This window comes from Ornithodoros turicata, chromosome 4 (assembly GCF_037126465.1).
Source record: "Ornithodoros turicata isolate Travis chromosome 4, ASM3712646v1, whole genome shotgun sequence".
Classification (NCBI taxonomy): domain Eukaryota; kingdom Metazoa; phylum Arthropoda; class Arachnida; order Ixodida; family Argasidae; genus Ornithodoros; species Ornithodoros turicata.
This window is the reverse complement of record NC_088204.1, coordinates 23,026,413-23,048,433: the sequence shown is the minus strand read 5'-3', so window position 1 is coordinate 23,048,433 and position 22,021 is coordinate 23,026,413. Positions and strand designations below refer to the sequence as shown.

At 45.5% G+C, this 22,021-nt stretch overlaps 2 protein-coding genes across 4 annotated transcripts in view; one reads left to right on the top strand and one right to left on the bottom strand.

Annotated features, from left to right (window-relative positions):
* LOC135391325 (uncharacterized) overlaps window positions 1-22,021 on the top strand; it is a 686,593-nt gene that overhangs the window by 420,316 nt on the left and 244,256 nt on the right. The window lies entirely within an intron of this gene.
* Window positions 1-22,021, bottom strand: part of LOC135391323 (uncharacterized protein KIAA2013 homolog) — a 149,690-nt gene that overhangs the window by 116,105 nt on the left and 11,564 nt on the right. For both annotated transcript variants that reach the window (XM_064621558.1, XM_064621559.1), the window contains 5 exons: window positions 15,201-15,323; window positions 13,611-13,742; window positions 13,082-13,140; window positions 6,104-6,196; window positions 5,196-5,266 (listed from right to left, as the gene is read on the bottom strand). In XM_064621558.1, the coding sequence (XP_064477628.1) occupies window positions 5,196-5,266; window positions 6,104-6,196; window positions 13,082-13,140; window positions 13,611-13,742; window positions 15,201-15,323 (478 nt within the window). The remainder of the gene's footprint in view (window positions 1-5,195; window positions 5,267-6,103; window positions 6,197-13,081; window positions 13,141-13,610; window positions 13,743-15,200; window positions 15,324-22,021) is intronic.

Below are 22,021 nucleotides of genomic sequence, written 5' to 3'. Positions count from 1 at the left end.
GGCAGCCTTCTGGGGCAATGCCAGATGAGTGCAGGGGTGGTCAAGCAAAAAAAAAAAGAAAAAAAAGAAGCTTCTTCTTCGCTGCTAAAACAAAAAGTGTTTCGATGAAGCTTTGTAAAAATAAATGCTCAAGGGGAATGCTATCAAATGGAATTTGTCTCATGTTTTTATCAGAACCACCTCAGTATGCAATTGATAGCTGAATATGTGGAAAAAAGCAATACAGTAAAACCTTGATAATTCGACACCCGTTAATTCGGAAAAACCTCTCGACCCGCGCGATCCCGGCAGACGTCTGCACAAGTCTATGGGAAGGAACCGTTAATTCCGCAAAAGTCGCGTGCGCACCGGATAATTCGAACAACCACTGCTCGAGGGAAGCGCATGGGAGCGCAACAGCGGACGCCAAAACGGTAAAAAAAAAAACGGCAAAGTGCGGCGTACCCATCGCCATTGTCATCAGCGCCGTGACGTTGATGACGTCAGGTGCCACCTTGAAGCGAAATCTCTTTTTAAACCACGTGTATACGTATCAGTCACCCCCGTATTCCCAACCAACCCTGAGGGCTCCCTATGTAACCTCTAGCCCTGAGGGAGGCGAATTTTGTTTCCCAAAGCGCCCGTATCTGCAAAGGGCGCCCCAAGGGCACGCGCCAGCCAAGTGAGCTCGCGAGCTCACTGTACGCTCCCTGAGGGACGCTCGCCTCGAAACAAACATGGATGACATGTGCATTTGTGGATCGCGTCGTGCGATTCGAGCGTTATACCCTCACGGTGGTATTGCCGTAGTGACGGTTCGACGAATTCGTGACTGGGAAAACTACCTTGTGCGGTACGACGAATATGAATTGAAAGAAAGATAAGTTGGCGTGTGCATGAACACAACACTACAGACTATACTGAACATCAGGAGGGGCACGGACAATCCTGGCTTCCCTTGTCCGCCCATTCAGTGATTGTTACAATCTGGCCGTTTAATACAACACACACACACACACACATAAGGAGACGATGGTGAGATGTGTACATATCATATCCGCAATATCCAACAGTTGTACAACATCTGAATACTGACACGAAGTAGCCCACCATACATGAAGTTTGCAAGTCGAACGCGAACAGAACAGGAGAGATACCAAAGTAGCAGACGACAGCCATCGGAAGCGGAAATGAAGCGCGGTCCTGCGCATGCGCTTCTGCTTCGTTCTACGAGGAATCAGGCCGAATCCCCTTCGAGCCTCCCGACGGCCAGCCCTTCGCTGAGGGCGTGCACGTTTACGTTTGAGAAACGCATGCTGCCCTCAGGGGATGTTCGCCCTCAAGGGACCCTGGGCTAAGGGCGCCCTGAGGGCAAAGTTGCGGGTGGTTTGGGAATACAGCCCTCAGTCTTTGTGCGACGTGCATGCTGTTCTGACATGGCTCCTCCTGCGAAGCGTGCAAAGTACGAGACCAAGGACCTTGCAACAAAAGTCGAGATTTTTAATGTGCTGAAGGATGGTGTCCCACGACAGGAAGTAATGAAAAAATATGATGTGAAAAGGAGCACTTTTGCAACATACGTGAAGAATGAGGCACAGATCATCGCGGCCATGGAAGGTGAGAAATTTCACGGAAAGCGGAAACGCCTTCGTACAGAGGCGTACCCACAACTGGAAGATGCTGTTCTTCTTTGGATTGTGAACTCGTGCGATGCACAGTTACCTCTGAGTGGGCCCCTTATTTGCACGCAAGCCGAGAACTTTGCAGCAAAAATGGGGATCGAAGCATTCAAAGCTTCGGAAGGTTGGTTTTCGCGATTCAAGGAACGCCACAGACTTATCTTCCGAAACATCTGCGGGGAGAGAGCTGCTGTTGATGAAGACGTCGTCAGAGATTGGCGATGCGTTCGGCTCCGGGAGCACATAGCCGCCTACGAGCCCTGTGACGTGTTTAATGCGGACGAGACCGCTCTTTTCTTGAAAGCACGGCCAGACAAGACGATCGCGATCAAGGGAGACCCATGCGTCGGCGGTAAAAGGAGCAAAGAGAGAGTGACCGTCCTTCTGGCCGCGAATATGACTGGGACGGAGCGCTTGCCACTGCTTGTCATAGGGAAAGCACAGAAGCCCAGGTGCTTCAAAAACCTCAAGCAACTCCCGGAGCAGTATTGCGCCAATTGGAAGGCCTGGATGACGTCCGACATTTGGCGAAATTGGCTGCAGAAGCTGGACCGTCATTTCCGCGCTAAGGAGTGCAAGGTGCTCCTCGTTGTTGACAACTGCAGCGCACACTGCAACGTGTCTGACCTTGAGTGGGTCAAGGTGGTGTTTTTCCCGCCCAACACAACCTCTGCCTTACAGCCCATGGACCAAGGCATTATACACTACGTAAAGCGCACGTACCGATGACATGTCCTGGAACGCATGCTGCTCTGCATGGGTACCGGCAAGCAGTACGATGTGACGCTCCTCAGCGCTGTTCATATTTTGGTGCACGTGTGGACAAGCACACCAGCTGAAATTGTGGCGAAATGCTTTCGCCATTGCGGGTTTGTGCAATATCAGGACTGCGACCAGTTGGAGGACGGAACATCTCATGAAGATGAAGAGGACGATGACCATTTTCGCGGTGTCCTGCCTCCCGCCGTGCAAATTGCAGATTACGACTCCATTGACGACGGTGTCGCTGTCGCCGGCCAGCTTACGGACGAAGACATAGTCAACGAGGTTTTGGGTGCCGATGACAACGCTGCATCAGACGAGGATTGTGAGGAAGAGCTGCCACGACGGCGGACTGTTACAGAAGCAACGGAAGCCCTTGCTGTTTTGGAAGACTTTTGCTGTAGTGCTCCCGGCGGTGCCGAAGCAGTGCAGCACTTGGCAGTTATCAGAAAAGTTGTCTTAAACGCCCAAATCTCCTGTACAAGGCAGACCACACTCTCGCAGTTCTTTTTGATAAAGGTACGTTACTACGTACCTACGTACGTAAATAAAGGTACGTTGATAATAGCAAGTTTACCTGGTATTTTGTTGCCCGTTCGATAATCCGACATTCGGATAATTCTGACATTTTTGGTGGTCCCCCACGATCCGAATTAAAGAGGTTTTACTGTATTTCCTAAATTTATGATTTTTTTCTGAGTACTCTTCCAAGTCTGCTCGCCTCAAAATATTTTTAACATGTTGTATGCCTCCTATACAATAACGCTAGAACAGTTTAAATAGCTATGAAAAAATTGCAGAGTTCCGTAAAAAGGTCCAAAAGTCCCCGAAATTTTAGCTTTTTCGGGGTATAAACTCTTGATAAAAAAGTGTAGATCAACCTTCAATGCTCATGGCACGAATGCATTATACTTTGCCTTCACTCAGAGGAGATTTGGTTGGAATTTGCACAAAAGCTATTTTGCTGGAATTTTTTTTTGCCAGGTAGATTACATGTCAAATGGCAATCTTCAAGAGGCGGCCATGATGTAAAAAAAAAAAAAAATTGATGCAAAAATAAGCCGGGAGAGCATTGACTGCATGGGAACAATGAACCACCATTTATTTTTAAGAAATCTGGGATGGTCGAGCGCAATATTTGGGATGCTTGGCATGGAATGACCCAACTTCCAGGGTTGCGTACAGTAAGATAGGGAAATATTTGCAGTTTGTGAAAAGTACAGAAAGTACAATTGCAAACAACTAAACCAAAAGGTGCACACCCAGTGAAGTAATGTGTGTTCCAATACCTTAAGTAGATGGGATTCTTCGTCTTATGATGTTTGATTCTGACTGAAAGGTTATAGACTCCCCCATTAGGAGCAGCACTTCCCCAGTGGGCACAAAGTTGCAGAATTTTCCAAGTGTATTCAAAATTCAAATAAACAGTTTCAATTCAATTTGATTCAATTTCTAAATTTTGCAATTCATACATTATTTTTAGCCCCAAGGTATTTTGGTGCCTGCCTGTAAATAAATATTTTGGAATATGAACGAGCATCACATATTTCTGGCATTGCATGACCGTGAATGTGCGGCAAGGCCTAGCGGGCCATGACGTGTCTCCGATGCATAATGTTAAAACCCCTAGACTAGGGAACACCAAGGGACAGACACCCCTTCGTGCTCCCTAGTCTCGGGGTTTTTACATTATGCATCATCTTCACCAGCTCGCTTGCTTCCTAGCCATTTTCTCTTGTGTCTCCGATGCAGCTAGTCACCCTCGTTCAGGGAGACTACCTTTAGTTTGAACTCCGTTTTATTCTAACAAATCTTCCATACTTCAAAAGCGACAAAACCCTCGTGCCGGGAAACAAGTAAAAGGACGACACAACACACAGCACACAACAAGGATGAACAAGGATTTATTATTGTCAAACCTGCTTCTTAAATACCCTGAGCCATCAACGCCCTCTTCCGCAAGGTTCCCTATCACACCCTCAACCTTTATCTATTATCAAGGACAAGACTTATCATGCGTCCCTCCTGTTACAACCTTCCAGAAACTCCTCGACTGGAGCAGTTAACAGCACTGAAGGCACACTCACGCACCTGGTTCCCGCATTTTTTATCCGTAAAGCTTCACGATATAATAAAGCACCGCCCTTATTACTCTTATATAAAATTTTGGTCTCATGGAAATTATTATGTATATAAGGGTAATAAGGGCGGTGCTTTATTATATCGTGAAGCTTTACGGATAAAAAATGCGGGAACCAGGTGCGTGAGTGTGCCTTCAGTGCTGTTAACTGCTCCAGTCGAGGAGTTTCTGGAAGGTTGTAACAGGAGGGACGCATGATAAGTCTTGTCCTTGATAATAGATAAAGGCACTAGGCAGGTTGAGGTTGTGATAGGGAACCTTGCGGAAGAGGGCATTGCTGGCTTAGGGTATTTAAGAAGCAGGTTTGACAATAATAAATCCTTGTTCGTCAGTCTGTGCTGTGTGTTGTGTCGTCCTTTGACTTGTTTCCCGGCACGGGGTTTTTATCGCTTTTAAAGTATGAAATACCGAACAGCCCAATTTTTAACCATTTTTAAATCGTCTATCCCTTTTGTGTTCAGATTTGGAGGACTGCACTATAAAAATATTAGTCAAGCAACCTGTGCATGCACACATCAGTAGGTGTCTGCACTATGTGCATATGAGTTCATCTCTTACTCCAAGGCTCACAAACATTCTACTGCATTGCAACATTTGACTATAGCTTCGACTTTAGTTAAGTGTAAATTACATACCCATATGACTTTGCTTGCAGGTCTTCGGATGTGGACCCCTTTTGGTAGACCTTTAGTGTGATGGGTTCACTCTAGGAAGGCATTCAATTCCACGTCATGAATCAGTGGTCTTACTAACAGCTATGTAATAAGCACTAGTGAACACTTCGTACAACATCACAATGTCAAACTGATAATGACAGTGTCTAGCTCATAAATATTTTAGGGCAATACTGTTGGAACCATGAAATCCAGTGATGTGATTGGCCATTTTGGAGCACCAGTTTTTGAGCAACAAAATGGTGCATTGGAGCAGATACTACATCATCATGCACAATCATGCGCACTTTATTTTTAATGTACTTCCGAAAGAGTGGCATACATCTGGTCACCGAAGCCAAAAGTCAACTCCTTGTAACAACTGTCATGCGCTGCACTCAGATGAAGTAGCTTACGTGTAATGACAAAATATAGACCAGGATTTTCGACAATATTCGCAAACAGCGACAGAGCGGTGTGAACATTCGAATATTTCAAGTGGAGTATAATACAAAATTGAATCGAAAGAAGAAAACTATAGATAAGGCCCCCGGTTACAGCTCAGTGGGTCCACTGATTCCGTACGGGGCCTGGCCCGAGCAATTCCGAGGCTGCACGGTTGGCCCAGCTCAGCCCAGTGTAGAGGTTGTAAGAGTCGATGGAGGTAAGGGGAGGATGGCTAACTAACAGTGAAGTAATACAGGCTGGAGCCGAGCCCAAGACTGCAAAAAAGAGGGCTTTACCCAACCCGGCAGGTGGGTAAATCCTTCCTTTTGTGGTTACTCATGTCTTTTTGCTCAGGCTTTGCGGTAAGCCCTACCCCATTCAGTGCTCCACTAAATACAAAGTAAGGTTCAGATGATAGAGTAGCACAGTAGCAGGCAACTCACAAGAGGGTTGACGATACGGATGTTCTGCACAATGAGGGAAGGTATGGTGCGGTGTGCGTAGTATGTGTGGCTTATGCTGACTGTTTTGCGCCTCTGCAAACAAGAAAGAAAACGGATTACACATTTAAAGAGAATGCATTGCAAACAAATCCATTTGTTATTGGCTGACAAGCACACAGTCACAATTACAGGTGGAGATCACGATCCCAAAGGATATTCCCAAATAAATGATATTGGTTGAAGGATATATTATACAGTAGAAACTCGATGATACGATCATGGATGATACGAATTTCGGGATGATACGAATTCTTTTTCGGTCCCGGCCGGAATGCCTATTCTTCCCATGTACTAGAGTTCGGATGATACGAACGCGTTATCTTGCCTTTACGGATGATACGAATGAGCGGAGGATGCGACAGACAGAGGTCGTTCCCTCGTGACGCGACCCAACAGCACAATGCACCGAAAGTCGAGTGCAATAGGGGTGGACGGGTAGGTGGAAGGCCTTGAACAGACTCGTGAAACTGAAGAACATTGATAACAGACATACCGTCCACCCCTATTGCACTCGAGTTTCAGTACATTGTGCTGCTTGGGGAGAGCGCGCGAGTCATGCTGCCGCGTCTTTCGAAAAGGGAGGGCGATCCTCACCACCCAAGCAGCAAAATGCACTAAAAGTCGAGTGCAATAGGGGTGGATGGGTAGATGAAAGGCCTTGAACAGATTCATGAAACTACAGAACATTGATAAGACACATACCGTCCACCCCTAATGCACTCGATTTCCAGGACATTGTGCTGCTTGGGCACGAACTCCCTTACATCATGTAGCGCAATGCAAGCAATGACTTTCCTTTTTGTGGTGGTGGTGGAGATAAGATCAAAGGGATTGAACGGCCCGGAACCTTATCACCTTATCTCTGTTTTGACCTTTTTACCTCTCGGGTTCCTCCCAACGACACTCCTCCTCCTCCTCCTCGCAACAATAAACCGCGAAGCTGTGTGACATCGCTCTGGCGGAAAACAGCGACCAGAACCCCAGAACACATGGAGGGAACATATCAGGACAACTTGTGGCAACATTACGCGTCACCATTCCGCAAGTTGGCTTCACCTAACGCCTGCTTGCTTTAGGAGAAGCCCGCTTTAGACCACTTACACGCGGGTGAAAAGCACGTGCTACGTCTTTTGAATCATCTCGCGTATTTGGGCAGCATTGGCCAAAAACGAAGACACAAAAGCGTTACAACCGACCTCTTTCATTGACAGCAACGGAAAATGAACAGTCACTGTCTATTTTCTTGCCTCAATTTTTATTTTGGTTTAATTCGTTTGATACGAATTTCGGATGATACGAATTTTTTCCGCGACCCCGTGAGATTCGTATCATCGAGATTCTACTGTATTCACAAAATACGCGCAAACCAGTTAATTCAAACTCAAAGAGGAGCAAAGATAAGCTCAAATAAAGCAGAGTTTGTACTAGAGGGAGCTGCTCCGACTGAGAGCTTGATGCGGCGCATATTACAGTAGCTGCATGGGAGACATGTCAAGGCTCGCTACACCTTACCACATGTTTGTGGTCACACGATGCCAGAAATATAAGAGGCTCATTCATTCCATAATATTTATGTAGAGGCAAGTATCAAAACATCTCAGGGTAAAAAATAATCTATTATATGCCGCTGCATTCATTTCTGCAGCGACTCTATCAACATCGCCCTACCACATCATGAACACCAGGAACGTGAGTACTGGGCCCACTTGCACGAAACCTTCTTAAGTGTAACACTTGGCAAGTGTTGCACTAACGCGTTAGTGCACTAAGTTTAGGGTTGCAGTTAAGTGGCTTGCATGAACACTTCGACGACTGCCCTAAGTTAAGTGTTCTAAAGTGGATCGTGGCTACGAGCAGTAGCAGTTTTCGGAGGCTCTCATTGGTAGAAAGAGAACTTCCGGAGTTCATCCCAGGAAGTCGTGCGTCACGGCACGTTTGGATTGTGGGAAGTCGTCTGCTTTTGCATTCGCACGTAAACAGTTTGTAGAACCAAAATAAGGTATTGTAATATCATTGTAGCTGCAAGAACGCGTTAGGTCACTTGTTGCGTGCTTTTGTTAAATAAAATAAAGCCTGCGGCCCAAAGTATGTCTCGAATTGCTCGATGACTCAGAAATTATCGCCACCGGCAGTGCCGGTGAGAGGCACCTCGCGCGGCGATCATTTTGCGAGATGTTGCTAATGAAAAGCACAAAACGTACGGCACCCACAGCATTAAAAAAATGAGACGTTGGTAGTATTGAGAGGGAAATGCGTACTGTATTGCGAGATACAGTTGGTGCCGACGACGAATCTTCGCTACACGGTTCATAGCGGCTGACATGTTAGTTCTAAGCTTTAGTGCGGTAGTTTAGGGTGCTCCTAGGACCCTTGGCCAGCGTCCTAAATTGCGCAGAGCTAGCGCCACCACTTTAGTGTTGTACAGGTACTGTCAACAGGACAGGTCTTGATCCCCTTAACACAGTGAGGTGTACTTGCTTTGCCGACCACTAGCAAGGCACATTGTTCTGTGCGTTTGCGCACACCATTACAGTTCCTTATTCCTATCGCCTTATCACCTATCTACCTTCAGTATCATTTCTATAAGCAATGTTGTCAATATAAGCAACAAATAGATATGTCCTTGACTCGCCGACGGCGTGCCGGCTGGACTGATGCGTAGTTGGGCGTGGCTGATGGACCTCATGGTCGAAAAACCAATTGTGTACATTCAGATGTTCGAACTAACAGACGTTTTTCCCCATTGAAATACAAATGACTTTGATGGGGCCCGATCATCAGTTCGAATCAAGAGATTTCGAATTAACGGGATTGCAGTGTACAGTAGAATCTCGACGATACGATCATGGATGTACAATCACAGATGACATGAATCTCAAGATGACACGAATACTTTTCCAACACAGACCAGAATGCTCATTCTTCCCAAGTACAGTGGACTCTCACTAAACGAAACTTTGCTAAACGGAAATTACGGATAAACAGAACAATAGGGTAACCTTTGGTTGGTTTCCTATATATGCAATGATAAAAATCTTTCGATAATTGAAACAGCCTGTTTTGTGTACTTTGGGTAAACGGAACAAAGTGGAGGTACCGAGATGCCAAGATGCGAACCTGGAAGACTACAATTCACGCCTTACAACCCGGGCAAAAGTCATAGCCAGTGCAATCCAATCCATCAGTCGCACGTACGACGTTACGCTTAGCTCGCATCCACATGTGTCTTCATGAAGTCTGTCAAGAAACAGCTACATAAAGTGTAGACGGGTAGAAATCCAGCGAACCGGTAGGGGAGTATGAAGGGAGTTGCCTCAGGAAGAGAGCCGACGATATTTCGAACTGAGACTGTTCTTCTTCTGGGCACCATCCTCATCATTGGCATGGTATTTAAAGGGTCAGGTATGACGTGTTAAAGGTTGATGCGAATTGTGGGTCAACAGCCGGGGTGGGTGGGCAAAGGGTCCGTTCAGGCTATTACGGCCGGAGTGCATGGCTGCTTTGTTAGAATGTGGAGGGAATTATGTTAGACATAAAGTGGTTTCGCTTGTGTCCATGTTGCGCATAATTCTTGGATATGACCACGAGAGCAAATCAAAAACAGAAACCGTGAAATTTGATATGCCAAAGTCAATGCTGTCATCATAGCAGGCCACACAATGAAAATAGGATATGGACATAGAATTCTATGGATGTGGACGATGCCACATGATACTGACAGCTAATGTTGGAAACCTGGACTTGGGAAGAGGATGCACAGTTTGCCCGACAGAACAGAAATGTAAACCTCACTGTAGACGATTGAGGTGTGCATGAAATATTTTCCAAGCCTCAGGCAGTGGATCCGGTTTAGTGGATCCGGTAAAAAAACAATCACAAAATCTGAAGAGAACAGCCATTAACTCTTTTTTTTCCTTGCTACTCACAGTAGTGGAAATTTATTATTTTGAAATAAAGTTGCATTTCATGAAGTTTCAGTTCGTTGCTTAAATGAAACTGCTGATAAATGGAACAATATTTCCATTCCCTTGGAGTTCCATTCCCTGAGTTGTTGCATTCGGTGGAGTTTCGTTTAAGAGGAGTCCACAGTTCAGATGATATGAACGTGTTATGATGCCTTTGCGGATGATAAGAACGAGCCAATGAGGCGATAGATGTCGTTCCCCCTTGACATGTGTGCGCCAGTCATGAGGGAGATCCTCAACACACACTTGTCTCAAATGCAGACACACACACGTGTGCTGCCGAATTTGGTTGCTCTGGTCTGTGAAAACATCTCGCAAACACATGGTGGATTATACACACCGGTGAGGCACCGTGCGCATCTCGTGCTTCCGGCAAGAACACTCCCGACAACACACGGTACAGAGATGCTACACAAGCACAATCAGTTGTGATCACCACAAATGCCGATCTTTCGCTGCTTTCACCTTGCTAACACAGGACGGTTGAAGCACTGCAACTGGGACTTTCAGACTACGATGTCCCGGCCGTGTGCCATCTCGGCGCTCCGTGACTTGGTCTCGGTCACAACGCCTTTCGAAATTGCTTAATTCGAACCGCCGGATAATTCAAACTCTCGTCTCGGTCCCATCCAAGCCACATGTATTTCAATGGGGAGAAACTCGCGGTAATTCGAACAAAGGAGCGTAGACATCGGATAATTCCAACCAGCGGTGCCCGCAGCTCTGACCATAATGGTCCGCGGACCTGTATTTCTTTCCGGTTATTGACCTTCCGCACAGCGCACATGTTCTTTCTTTCCCAGTTTGTTGTGCTCTGTGGACACGCTGACTTGCTCGCAATGGGAAAATGCGTACGCGAAAGCTTGCGTCCTCCCCCTCCGCGCCTTTCTTCTCTCTTCTCCTCCTGTTGAGGCTACGGAGGGTGGAGGAGCGTCTGCGCGGAGTCATTTGCTTTCGTGACCTTGCGGCAATCAACATCGTTTGGCAACTTGTCACAGCTTGTCTTGCCGACTGGAACCATGGCGAGAAGAGGCAACTACGCGGCAAAAGACCTTGACACGAAGGTGCAGATACTGCGGGATGTGGAACGCGGGCAGGACTCGAAAACGGACATTGCAAAGAAGTACGGCATAAAGAAGAGCACACTGTCAACCTACATCAAGAACAAAGATGCCATCTTGAGCACGCACGAGAAGGAAAACATGGAGCCTTCAAGGAAGCGGCTTCTGTTTTTCGCAAATGTGGTTTTTCCGAACCGTTGGTTTCCGAGGGCTCCGCAGACCCACAACTACCCCCTTCCGACGACGACGATCATCTTTTTAATTACGCCGCCGCTGCTTTACCCGAAGGCGTCACATTTCAAAGCTACGTCAATGTAGACGACGGCGTGGAGACGTGTGGGCCCCTGACTGATGCGGACATCATCGGCGCTGTGTGCTCCAGCCGAATTCAACCCGAGGACTCCGCGGATCTGAGCGACGAAGATGTCGACGATACATGCCACGAACCAGTGCCTGTGCCATGTGCATCGGATGTGGCATCGGCGCTGGACACAACAGCGCGTTATTTTTCTTGTGAGGAGAGTGCGGACGCCGTGCTTCAACTTGTACATAAATTGCAAGCGATGCTGACAGAATCTCGCTTCAAGAAACGGGTGCAAGCTCGCATTACGGAGTACTTTCAAGCATGACTGGCATCTCTTCTGTAAATAAATTTTCGTTGAAAGTCTGTGTGAGTCCTGTACTTTCTGTAAATGTCTATACATCGCGATCTGACGATTTTCTTCGCTGTAGCACCCGTTTGGCGTCGGGAACGTGACCGCGGATATGGGCATAGTTTCGCAGCAGTAGCGGCGTGAGCTACCGTAAAGTCATTCTAGTGCGTCATAGAAGTGAAACCAGTGCCGTGAATGCACCACGACTGCGTCCCGAGAAGCTTGCACGCGCTCCCCACATCCAGGCACCCTTCCATGTGCGCGCCGCCCGTTACTTCGAAATCCCCTTAATTTGAACAGATATCGCGGCCCCCTCGAGTTCGAATTAACGAGAGTTTACTGTATTGTTCCATTTATCAGAAGTTTCATTTAAGCAAAGTACACAGATTTAATGAAATGCAACTTTATTTCAAGATAATCAACTTCCACTACTGTAGGTAGCAAGGAAAAAAACAATTAATGGCTGTTCTCTTCGCATTTTTCGATTTGTTTACAGAATATACCTGCATGCCTGAGACTTGGAAAAAATTTCATGCGCATCTCAATCGTCTACAATGAGGTTTATCTTTCTGTTCTGCCGGACAAACTGCGCATCCTCTTCCCGCGTCCAGGTTTCCGATATTACCTGTCACTATCATGCGGTATCATCCACATCACCATTCAGTGCGCGGCATGCTATGACGACAGCGTTGACTTTGGCATATCAAATTTAACGGTTTCTATTTTTGATTTGCTCTCGCGATCATGCCCCCGAATTATCCGTAACATTGACGTAAACGAAACCCTTTCATGTGGCTGTTTCTTGAAAGACTTCATGAAGACACAGGTGGACGCAAGCTAAGCCTAACGTTGTACGAGTGACTGATGGATTGGATTGCACTGGCTATGACTTCAGCCCGGGTTGTCAAACGTGAGTGGTAATCTTCTAGGTTCGCCGGCATCTCGGTAACTCCGCTTTGTTCCTTTTACCCGAAGTATATAATACAGGTTGTTTCAATTATCCGAAGATTTTTATCATTGCATATATAGGAAACCAACAAAAGGTGACCCTATTGTTCCGTTTATCCGTAATTTCCGTTTAACCGAGTTTCGTTTAGTGGGAGTCCACTGTATATATTTCCTTCACTTTGGTGTGCTCATCTACTTCATTTCTGATCATATGAATATTTTCTGTGACCCCTAGAGATTTGTATAATCGAGATTCTACTGTATCAACAATAACCTGAAGCTTAAACTTACTTGACTGAAGCACTGAAATCGAAAATAAGTCCCCTTTACAAAGTGCATCACGTCACCTTCTGCAAAAAAGACATGGAGGCACTTGAGGAAAGACATTCAATAGATGTGGGCCAATACATGTCCCCTACAGATATGCCCCCTATTCCACTCACGTAGTATGTCAAGGACATGTTACAATACAGAATGAATCAGAATCAAAATCTTAAATGTGAACATCTTTCACGCAAGTGTGCCTGGTTGGGTAAAACAACCACCTGCTGTCGTACTGTCAACCGTGCTGTTGTACCTACCGGGTACCGTCGTAAAAGTTCAACAGTTACCACAAACAGATGGGGTCCCGATAACCATATTCGAGCTCTTATAGCAAGTACACACTACTAAGACATTTAGGAGCATTTTAGTTACAGGTACTTGTTAATAACGTCTGGTGAACATTTTTACATGCAGCGATGTGACTGATAGCATGGCTTTGCTTCGTCTCCATAGGCAACACCATAGAGTATGTGACACGCTGCAAAGTTATGCTTACCCTGATGGGAAGAACCTTCTGGAAGAAGAATTTGTACTCCTGGGTGAAAGGGCAGGGGTTGGGAAAGCGTACGATTGCTCTGTACAAACAGGGTGTCGTCCTGGGCAACAGAGAAGCCCACTTTTCCATTGCCTGCAAGCAACAAGTCCACTTCTAACTTCTCCATTCCTAATACTGCTGTGACTGTGTGAGCTACTGCCAAAGCAGATATGGTAAGACAGCAATACACAGAGAAGAAACAGGCTTAATGTCAATTGTGTAGATGGCAATTTAGAGAATTGTGGACAAGAAATTGAACATGAATAGAGCTCGTAGTGTGTCAATACGGTTCTAGGTACAGCCAGTAATTCAGCATTTGCATGTTGCTACTTCTGCACTGCGGAATGGATTTCCGTCAAAACACTAGAGCAATTCGTAAGCTATGGATTGAAAATAGTGCTCAACTTCAGTAGTTAATGTCACATACATTATATACGCAGGCATATCCATCTATACTTGCGAGAACTTTAGATTTTCAGCGGCACAAAAAATAATGAAAAATGAAAGAAACACACACACACACACACACACAAAAAAAAAAAAAGATGTGTGCAGGGGACTTCCCATTGCAGTCCCATTAATTCAAAATCTTTTAATTCGAACTTCTGGGTAATCCGTACTGACGCTCGGGTCAAGCCATCTGTATTTCGACAGGGGAAAAAGTCTCGTAATTCAAACGTGAACATGCACAACAGTTTATTCAAACAAGGTTGCCAAGCAAGCCTTTTCCAATTACAAACAATTAAAACCCCCAGTGCTGCGTAGGACGAGGACGGAAAATAAAAACGACAACGACCAGCACTGAACTGCAACCGAGTGAAATTTTTATTTTCGAGCAAGCCCACGCATGCACCTCTCCCCCCCCCCCCCCCCCTCCCCAAGGGAACAACCAACGAGAGCGCGTTACACTAAAACATGTTCTTCAACCTCTGCCCCCCTATCTGTTGTTTCAAGAGCTGATAACATTGTTCCTTTGGGGGTCAGAGGGATGTGTACAGTGTGTAAGTTGTTTTTATGCTTGCCTGTAAATAAATATTCCGGAAAGAACAAGCCTCTTATATTTCCGCCATCGCAGTACTGTGAACGTGCGGCAAGGCCTAGCGAGTCATGACGCATCTCCGATGCAGCTAGTATGTGCTGCCAATGCATTGAAGCCCTCATTGAAGGTGGCTCCCTTTAGTTCGAACTCCGCTTTATTCGAGCAAATTTTCGGTCCCCTTTGAGTTTGAATTAATGAGATAGCACTGAAGTACGTAAAGCCAAATGATGTGTCATCAATGCGAGCTCCAATTACAAACTGCCACTTCAGTGGACTTACTGATGTTCCATTGGTTGTCTTTTGGCTCTACTTTTGTTTAGATGTGATGATGTAACATTACACATTTGTTGTATAATTATTACATGTCAATTACATGAAATGAAATAGTGTATATTATGTCTTAGATGACAACATACAGTGTTCGTAGCACTTGTAGCAGCACACATCTACTTTTTGGTCCCGACGGCAGTGTTACTATGAGACCAGAAATCTAAAGCGGCTACTGAACTTACCAACGAAAGTGAGAAGGCGATGGTCTGTGGATTCTTCATAGCTTCGATAAATATTAGCATCATAACTGGCTGCATCTCTCAAGAAGGGGTCCACACTAAGTGCCACGCAGCCTATGTTAGGATCTGCAAGAAATTCACTCGGTTATCGCAGAGCCAAAAAACTACACGTTTTGCCGGCGATTTTAAATCAAGTGCCAGCTAAATTAATCCACATGCCATGCAAACTTTATGGGGCATGGATTAATTTAGCTGGCACTTGGATTAAAATCGCCGGGAAAACCTGTAGTAACTGTGGAACTTCCCTCCCTTCAAAAACATTTTTATCATCATCTTTTCTCGAGCCTGAAGTGAAAGTCCTAACCAATGAGAAACTAGAACAAAACAAATGCTGCTGCTAAAGTGTGAAACACTAGGAGAAAGAGCGCTGCTGCTTTTCAAGCAAACACGTTCAAGGCAGGTACTTCAAGATGATATGCCGTACTAGCTGTCACACAAGCATTGCACGTAAGCAAGGAATGCTCATAGATTACCAAGGTGTAGTGTCAGTAATGCATATAATCTGCGATGTAAGAAACACTATAACATCACTTTTTTAAGCACCATAACTGTGTATTCACACGAGGGACACCCCATGCAAGAATATTTGACAGACATGTAGTGTAAGGAAAAGTAAGAAGCTGCTGACGAGACTTGCATTCTGCTGCGCCTTATGTTGGGCATTCGTATGGCACCGAGACGTCGGGAGTTGGAGCGGAAGTATAGCAGATGACACCATTGGTCATGTCGTCTGCTAAGGAATGTCTTGGGGATGATCTGCAGGATATTCCACGCGATTAGCAGAGCGCGAAAAGGCATGATGCTCATAGCAGACGACACCAGTGGTCCTGTCGTCTGGGAAAGAATACCTTGTTACTCAGCCGCAGGATATTCCCTGCACGGATAGACATCACGCACATCCTGCAGCTTAGTCACAAGATATTCCGTAGCAGACGACAGCACCAGTGGTGTCATCTGCTATGTGAGTAATGCCTGTTTGTGCTCTTCTAACCGTGTGGAATATCCTGCAGAATGCGCAGAATATCCAGAATATCCTGCAGAAAGCGTAGAGTATTCTATCCCCGTAGAATACTCTACGGGGATGTCCCTGGTGTGAATACACTGTTATAGTGCTTAAAAACACCATGGATTAATTCAGATGGCATCCGGATTAAACTGAGTATCGCCTGGATTATTTCAGATGGCACTTTGTCTAAAATGGGTGAGAAAACCTGTACTACGTATTAAATGATGTAATTTTTCCACTGTCGTTTGCAGCTTCTTGCACATACACAGCTACTACAGATGGCACCAACAGTGGCAGAGTAAGGCCACTCTTTCTCAGTGAGAAATCCAAAGTGATGTGAACAGTAGCTTCTATGTCTTTTACTTACAGGGAAGCTGTACACTGAGACAGGACCACTTGTGCTCTTCCAAACTCAACTTTAACATTGTATGATCAAACATAGGCTCGAAGTAACCACAGAAAACGTGTTCATAAAATGGCAGCAAATTCTTTATATATCTGAATTTTGAAGGCAGCAATTCTACTCCTGTGAAGCCACTTGGTGCCATGAGTGAGTGCCATGAGTGAGTGCCAAGAGACAGGCTTTTCATGCACTCAACCTTTGGCATGAGCATAGTATGTGCAGAGTCCGCCCCACTGGAGGCAAGTTGCATTATTTTGTGGCACATTCTGTCAACGAATTGGTGAACCAAATGTCATGTGCACAGGTAAGTTAAGATAGCTCACAAAAAGACATTAACGCAGGCGAGCCAGTGGGAGAACGCTATATGCCCTAGAATTCGCATTCGTTAGATCAGATCAGGCTACAACGGATGTAAGGACATGTCTTGCTTTGGGAGGGCTACCAATATTATTAATATAGAAGAGCTCAGTTTACAAGACCAGGCTATAACACCCTATCAGCTACAGTAGACTGAATTTAAAGTAAATTTTGTTTTATTGTAGGAATAACAATGGACTCCTGTAGCACCGAAGTCAAATGGTTGACTTCCACTTCACTTGGAACGTAGAGAATCAAGCCTAGCAATGTCCTACGCAGAGTTCGAGGTAACTCATTACTGTAACTAAGTTCAATTTTTTGGTAACTTAACTCGGTACTTTTGCACAGTGGTAACTTTCAGAGGAAGTTCCAAGTTACTTTTAATTCGCTTTTCACTCATGTCCACATATTTTCTTGCTTTCTGTCCTGTTCTTTCAGGCATTTTATGCCATAAAACGTGATATTCAATCAATGACAGTATTCTATTCAGGAAGCAAGGACAGCTGCCATGGAAATGAGGTTGAACCCAACAGGGCGTAAGATGCAAAGCGTTCGACTTGTTGGACATAAACGAAAACGATCTAAGCGTGTGTCACTCCTCCGCAGACAACTCAAGGTCTAACCCAACTGCTTACGTGCGCTGCACCTGTGTAGCGCTATTCTGTGTCCGAAGTAACTTGGAAGTAACTCGTTCTTTTTTTTAAGTAACTCTGTAACTGCGAGTTACATTTCAGGCAGAAGAACTTCGTTATTAACTTAGCTACATTTTTCACATGGTAACTTAACTGGTAACGAGTTCTTTTTGACGGGTAACTTCTCGATCTATGGTCCTATGTGATGAACAATGTGACAGCTAATCGAAAACCAAGACGGCAAAGTACCAAAGTTAAAACACGTCTTTGGCTGTGTTAGTAATAGCTAACATACTTAAAGCGCTAAAAACAGACGAAGGACGGATAAGCACAGACAGACAGACAGATGTGCACCACATTCAACACCATCAAGTTTCGAACCGGCCATTTCTGTTTTCGTGCCTGCGGCAAGTGCTGAGAAACTGTGTTTTTTAAATGACCGATAACCGGACTAAATAGAAAACCAGCACGTGTCAATCTCGACATTTGGTTAGTAATGGCAGAGGAAACATGGTGGTAAGAGAAGCATCCATGGAAAAAATTGGCAAAAATAAGAAAACAGATTTCTTTCGCTGAGAAACTGAACATTATCAGTGCTGCTGAGTAGGATGAGACAAGCATGGGTCTCTCCAAGCAGACTGTGAATTCGATACTGAAAAACAAAGGGGATGCCTGTCTTTCTTACTCATTTTGTGTATAGTGTACTCCGGATACAACAGACTTTTTTTGCGGAATGATGAGGGTTTGTTGTATCGAGCTTTGTCTGCATTAATAATAATAGAAGTGTGACTGTGGGCACATAAAGCACGACCTCGACACAATATATCGTGTTGGTGTTTTTGAGAGCTTGTCCAGAAATCAGATTTTGTGTGACATACCAGACAGCAGAGTCATTCCAGGCAAAATCATCAAATGCTTGCGCTCGATCCCCGAAAGTTTGGTTCCCAAAAATTATGATCGACTCGTCCTGACATTAAAAGGCATATCCCAAGGTTTTATTGAAAATATTCAACCGCTCTCGATCTACACGGAGTCAAAGTTCAGGGGAATCACAAAAACTATGGTGCGAAAGTAGTAGTCCAGGCAGCGGACTGTTTGATCTAGCCAGACATTTTTGGCACAGAACGCTAGATCAAAGTCCGAATAACGTACTGGGCTCAAACCATTTCCTCGCATTTAATGTTTTACCCGTCAGAGGGGTGCACGCTATGCCGCGACTTCTCCGTTGTTTACGCCTCAATAAGAACACTTTCCGGGAAAGCTAGGAAGCCCCATATTTTTTGGCATACTTGAAAATTCCCACAGAATGGAACAGCAAATTTTGAAGATCGTACTCGTGGTGGTTTTCGGCCCATTTAATGCCAAACATGGCAATTTCTTCAAAGGTTGATGTTTTAAAGGCCAGTTTTGGAAATGAAGCGATCGATGGGCAGTAATCCTTCGGTACGCATATGATAGAGCTGGCTTCAAAGTAACATAAAAAAATCGAAGATGTACTTTTTGATAAGCCCGAGAAAATAATTTTTACGTCAGACAGGGTCCGCCACGCCGGTGTCACCATCAGCTAGCGCAGTGTAGCTTCAGCTGCTTTTGGTTTTGGGAGATACACGCAACACAGGAACCACAATCCACTAGACTTGAAGCTACCTGCTGGTGGCTTTGGAGTTGGCTTACAGGTTCATCCAGGAGATGCTGCTGCTCAGTTTATGGCAGCCTTTCCGGCAAATATGCGCGGCGCCCGGACCGTGCTCGCCGGGTTACTGCAATAGTGATTTCCCAAGCTCTCATCGGGTGTGTGGTGTCAGTGCTATTATGGAAGAGCTGACGCCTCATAGCATGACCGAAGACGAACAGTCGAGAAGCCCTTGTGATCCCCCCAGTTCCCTCATGTAAACAGACCTCTTCTATTGCACTTTGCGTGCTCGGATAATTTCGTAGTTTGTACTGCCCTGCATATGGACTCTGCGTAACGTTCTTTGAGCCTCCGGCTTTCTTGTGGTCTGCTCCTCTATCCGCGTGATGGTAGATAAATAAATATGAACTAATATAACGAAGTGCAGCAAATGATGAATGTTGCCTGATGATGCATATTATGGCGTCAGGCACGCAATGCATTGTGATAACTAAAGAAAGAGAAAATAAGCCGCTGAAAAAAATATTTGGTTCTCTCTGGAGGACGTAAGTTTCATTCGTCAAGTACAGTTCTGATGCTGAATATCTTGCTTGAGGATAATAGTGCTAAACGAGACGAACACAGAGGACACAACATAGAGCACTCTATGGAGCAACATAGGGTGCTCTATGTTGTGTCCTCTGTGTTAGTCTCTTTAGCGCTTTTATCGTCAAGGAAATGTACCAACAAGCCCAAATGGATGTTTTCGTGAATGTCTTGCTTAGCAATGTCGGGATTGTTCTTTGCTTACTTTCAAGAAAACGGCGAAAGGCGAGCAGAAGTTTCAAGTGCGAAAGCAGGCAGGGTTACTACAACTAACGCCTGTTGTTCCAGAGAGCGCAACCTTCTGCCTTGCTCGTTGGGACCATCCGACTGCCATAGCGCAAGCTACACAAAACAGCAGAGACTATTTGACTTCGATGACTTGAGCCTCCTTGCCCAGAAGACGGTCTCACTCCGCACTCGCGTAGAATGGGCCGACATCACAACAATCTGCAATCATCATCTGACCCTCTACATGCAACTACGTCTCACATGCCCCATCAAAGAACTGTGTAAACCCATTCTCAGCCCACCGGAGGCCATGACGCGGTACAAGAGTCCTATCTTGGAGCCTGTCTAGTGAAGCACGTTCTCTCAACCTGTGCCCAGGCAACAGGCTGTGTCCCAAGTGCTTAATTCGGGTCAATAAGAGAATCCACGAGACAGGAACCGTCGACCAAGAAGTGCGCGTGCAGAATATAGACAGCCCTTGTGTGGTCTACCATGAATCAGCACTGAAATCAATGAATGCATGCCTTGCCACGCTGGCTGAAACACAGCTAAACTGCAAACGAAGTTTAAGCACCTGCGATGGATATGCAAAATGAAAACTACAGAACATACACAGTAAAGTAAGGAAGCAGTTGGAACAAAGTTTATCAGTGTCTTTGGAGGACACTTCTCAGTCAGTCGTGACTTTGCCCACCTCTGTGAAGCCAAAAACAGTGAGCCCTATCACCATCAACATTCCCTTCTTCGTACGATGGTATCTGCGGTGAGTATGAGCCACTGCTGCTGGAGCTCAAACCAGTGTTTGAGCATGCAAGAAAAGTGTCAATTCTCACCCTTGCAGCTTCGACTTGGAGCAGAGAAAAAGGTGTGTGATTTCTTTAGGGCAACGAATCATATGGCAAGGCAAGCCAAGGAATTGAGGCAAGAAAAGGGACCGCTGAGTGAGCAAGAACGGAAGAAAGTCTTGAAGGCTGGCATTACAACTTTTTTATGAGGACAACAGAGTGTCTCTCAATATGCCTGGGAAAAAGGATGTGTCACACGGGAGGCAGAAACGAATGATGCTCCTCAACCTCCGTAAAGCGTATGAGATGTGAAAGGGTGATAATCCTGGGATAAAACTGGGGTTCTCAACATTTGCCGCGTTTCGTCCACACTGGTGCGTGCTGGCGCGTCAGGCACACATACGGTTTGTGTTTGCCCTTACCACCATTAAACGCCTGTTGGTGGCACGTTGTGCCAAAGCGAAATATATTGAACTGCTGGACATGATGGTATGCATAGGGTTCTTTGTTTTTGGGTTAAACCCAATTTTTCACTATAGTTCCCCCCGAACAAATTTTCATGAATTGGGTAAAACCCAATATCTACCCGAAATCCTTGCGGTCCTTCAACTTGTCGTTCTCGGTAAACCGTCAGAAAAGCGAGTCATAATATCAGCAAAGAGAACTACGTGTATTTGTGACAATCTATTTGTCCTCCGTTTATGATCCCCTCCTGCAGGAGTCAAAGACGAGCTTTTGTGGAGCTCGGGTAAGTGTTTGAATACCGCGGCCATTCATTATCCCAGTTCCAAGCGAAAATACAAAGATAACTGTTTGTCGTCCCAGTGTCACAGCAGAGGCTTGTTTCATATGCCGTTCGTTTCACCCGAAAATTCCCCAGTGACATATCAAACAGAGATCATAGCGCCCGATTTCTCCCCGAATTCTCGTGTGTAAATAGCACCCCCAATTTTTCCCTCCCGAATTTGAAAAATCATAAAACCCGAAAACGAAAAACCCTAGGTATGCAGCGTAATGAATGAAGATTGCATGCTGAGCAAGTGTTCGAAGTGCATGGGTAAAGGCAGAATTTCGGGCTATTTCGAAAAAGAAAATGTGCCAACTGAAGGTGACCCAGTGATCTTGCAGCAGTGGG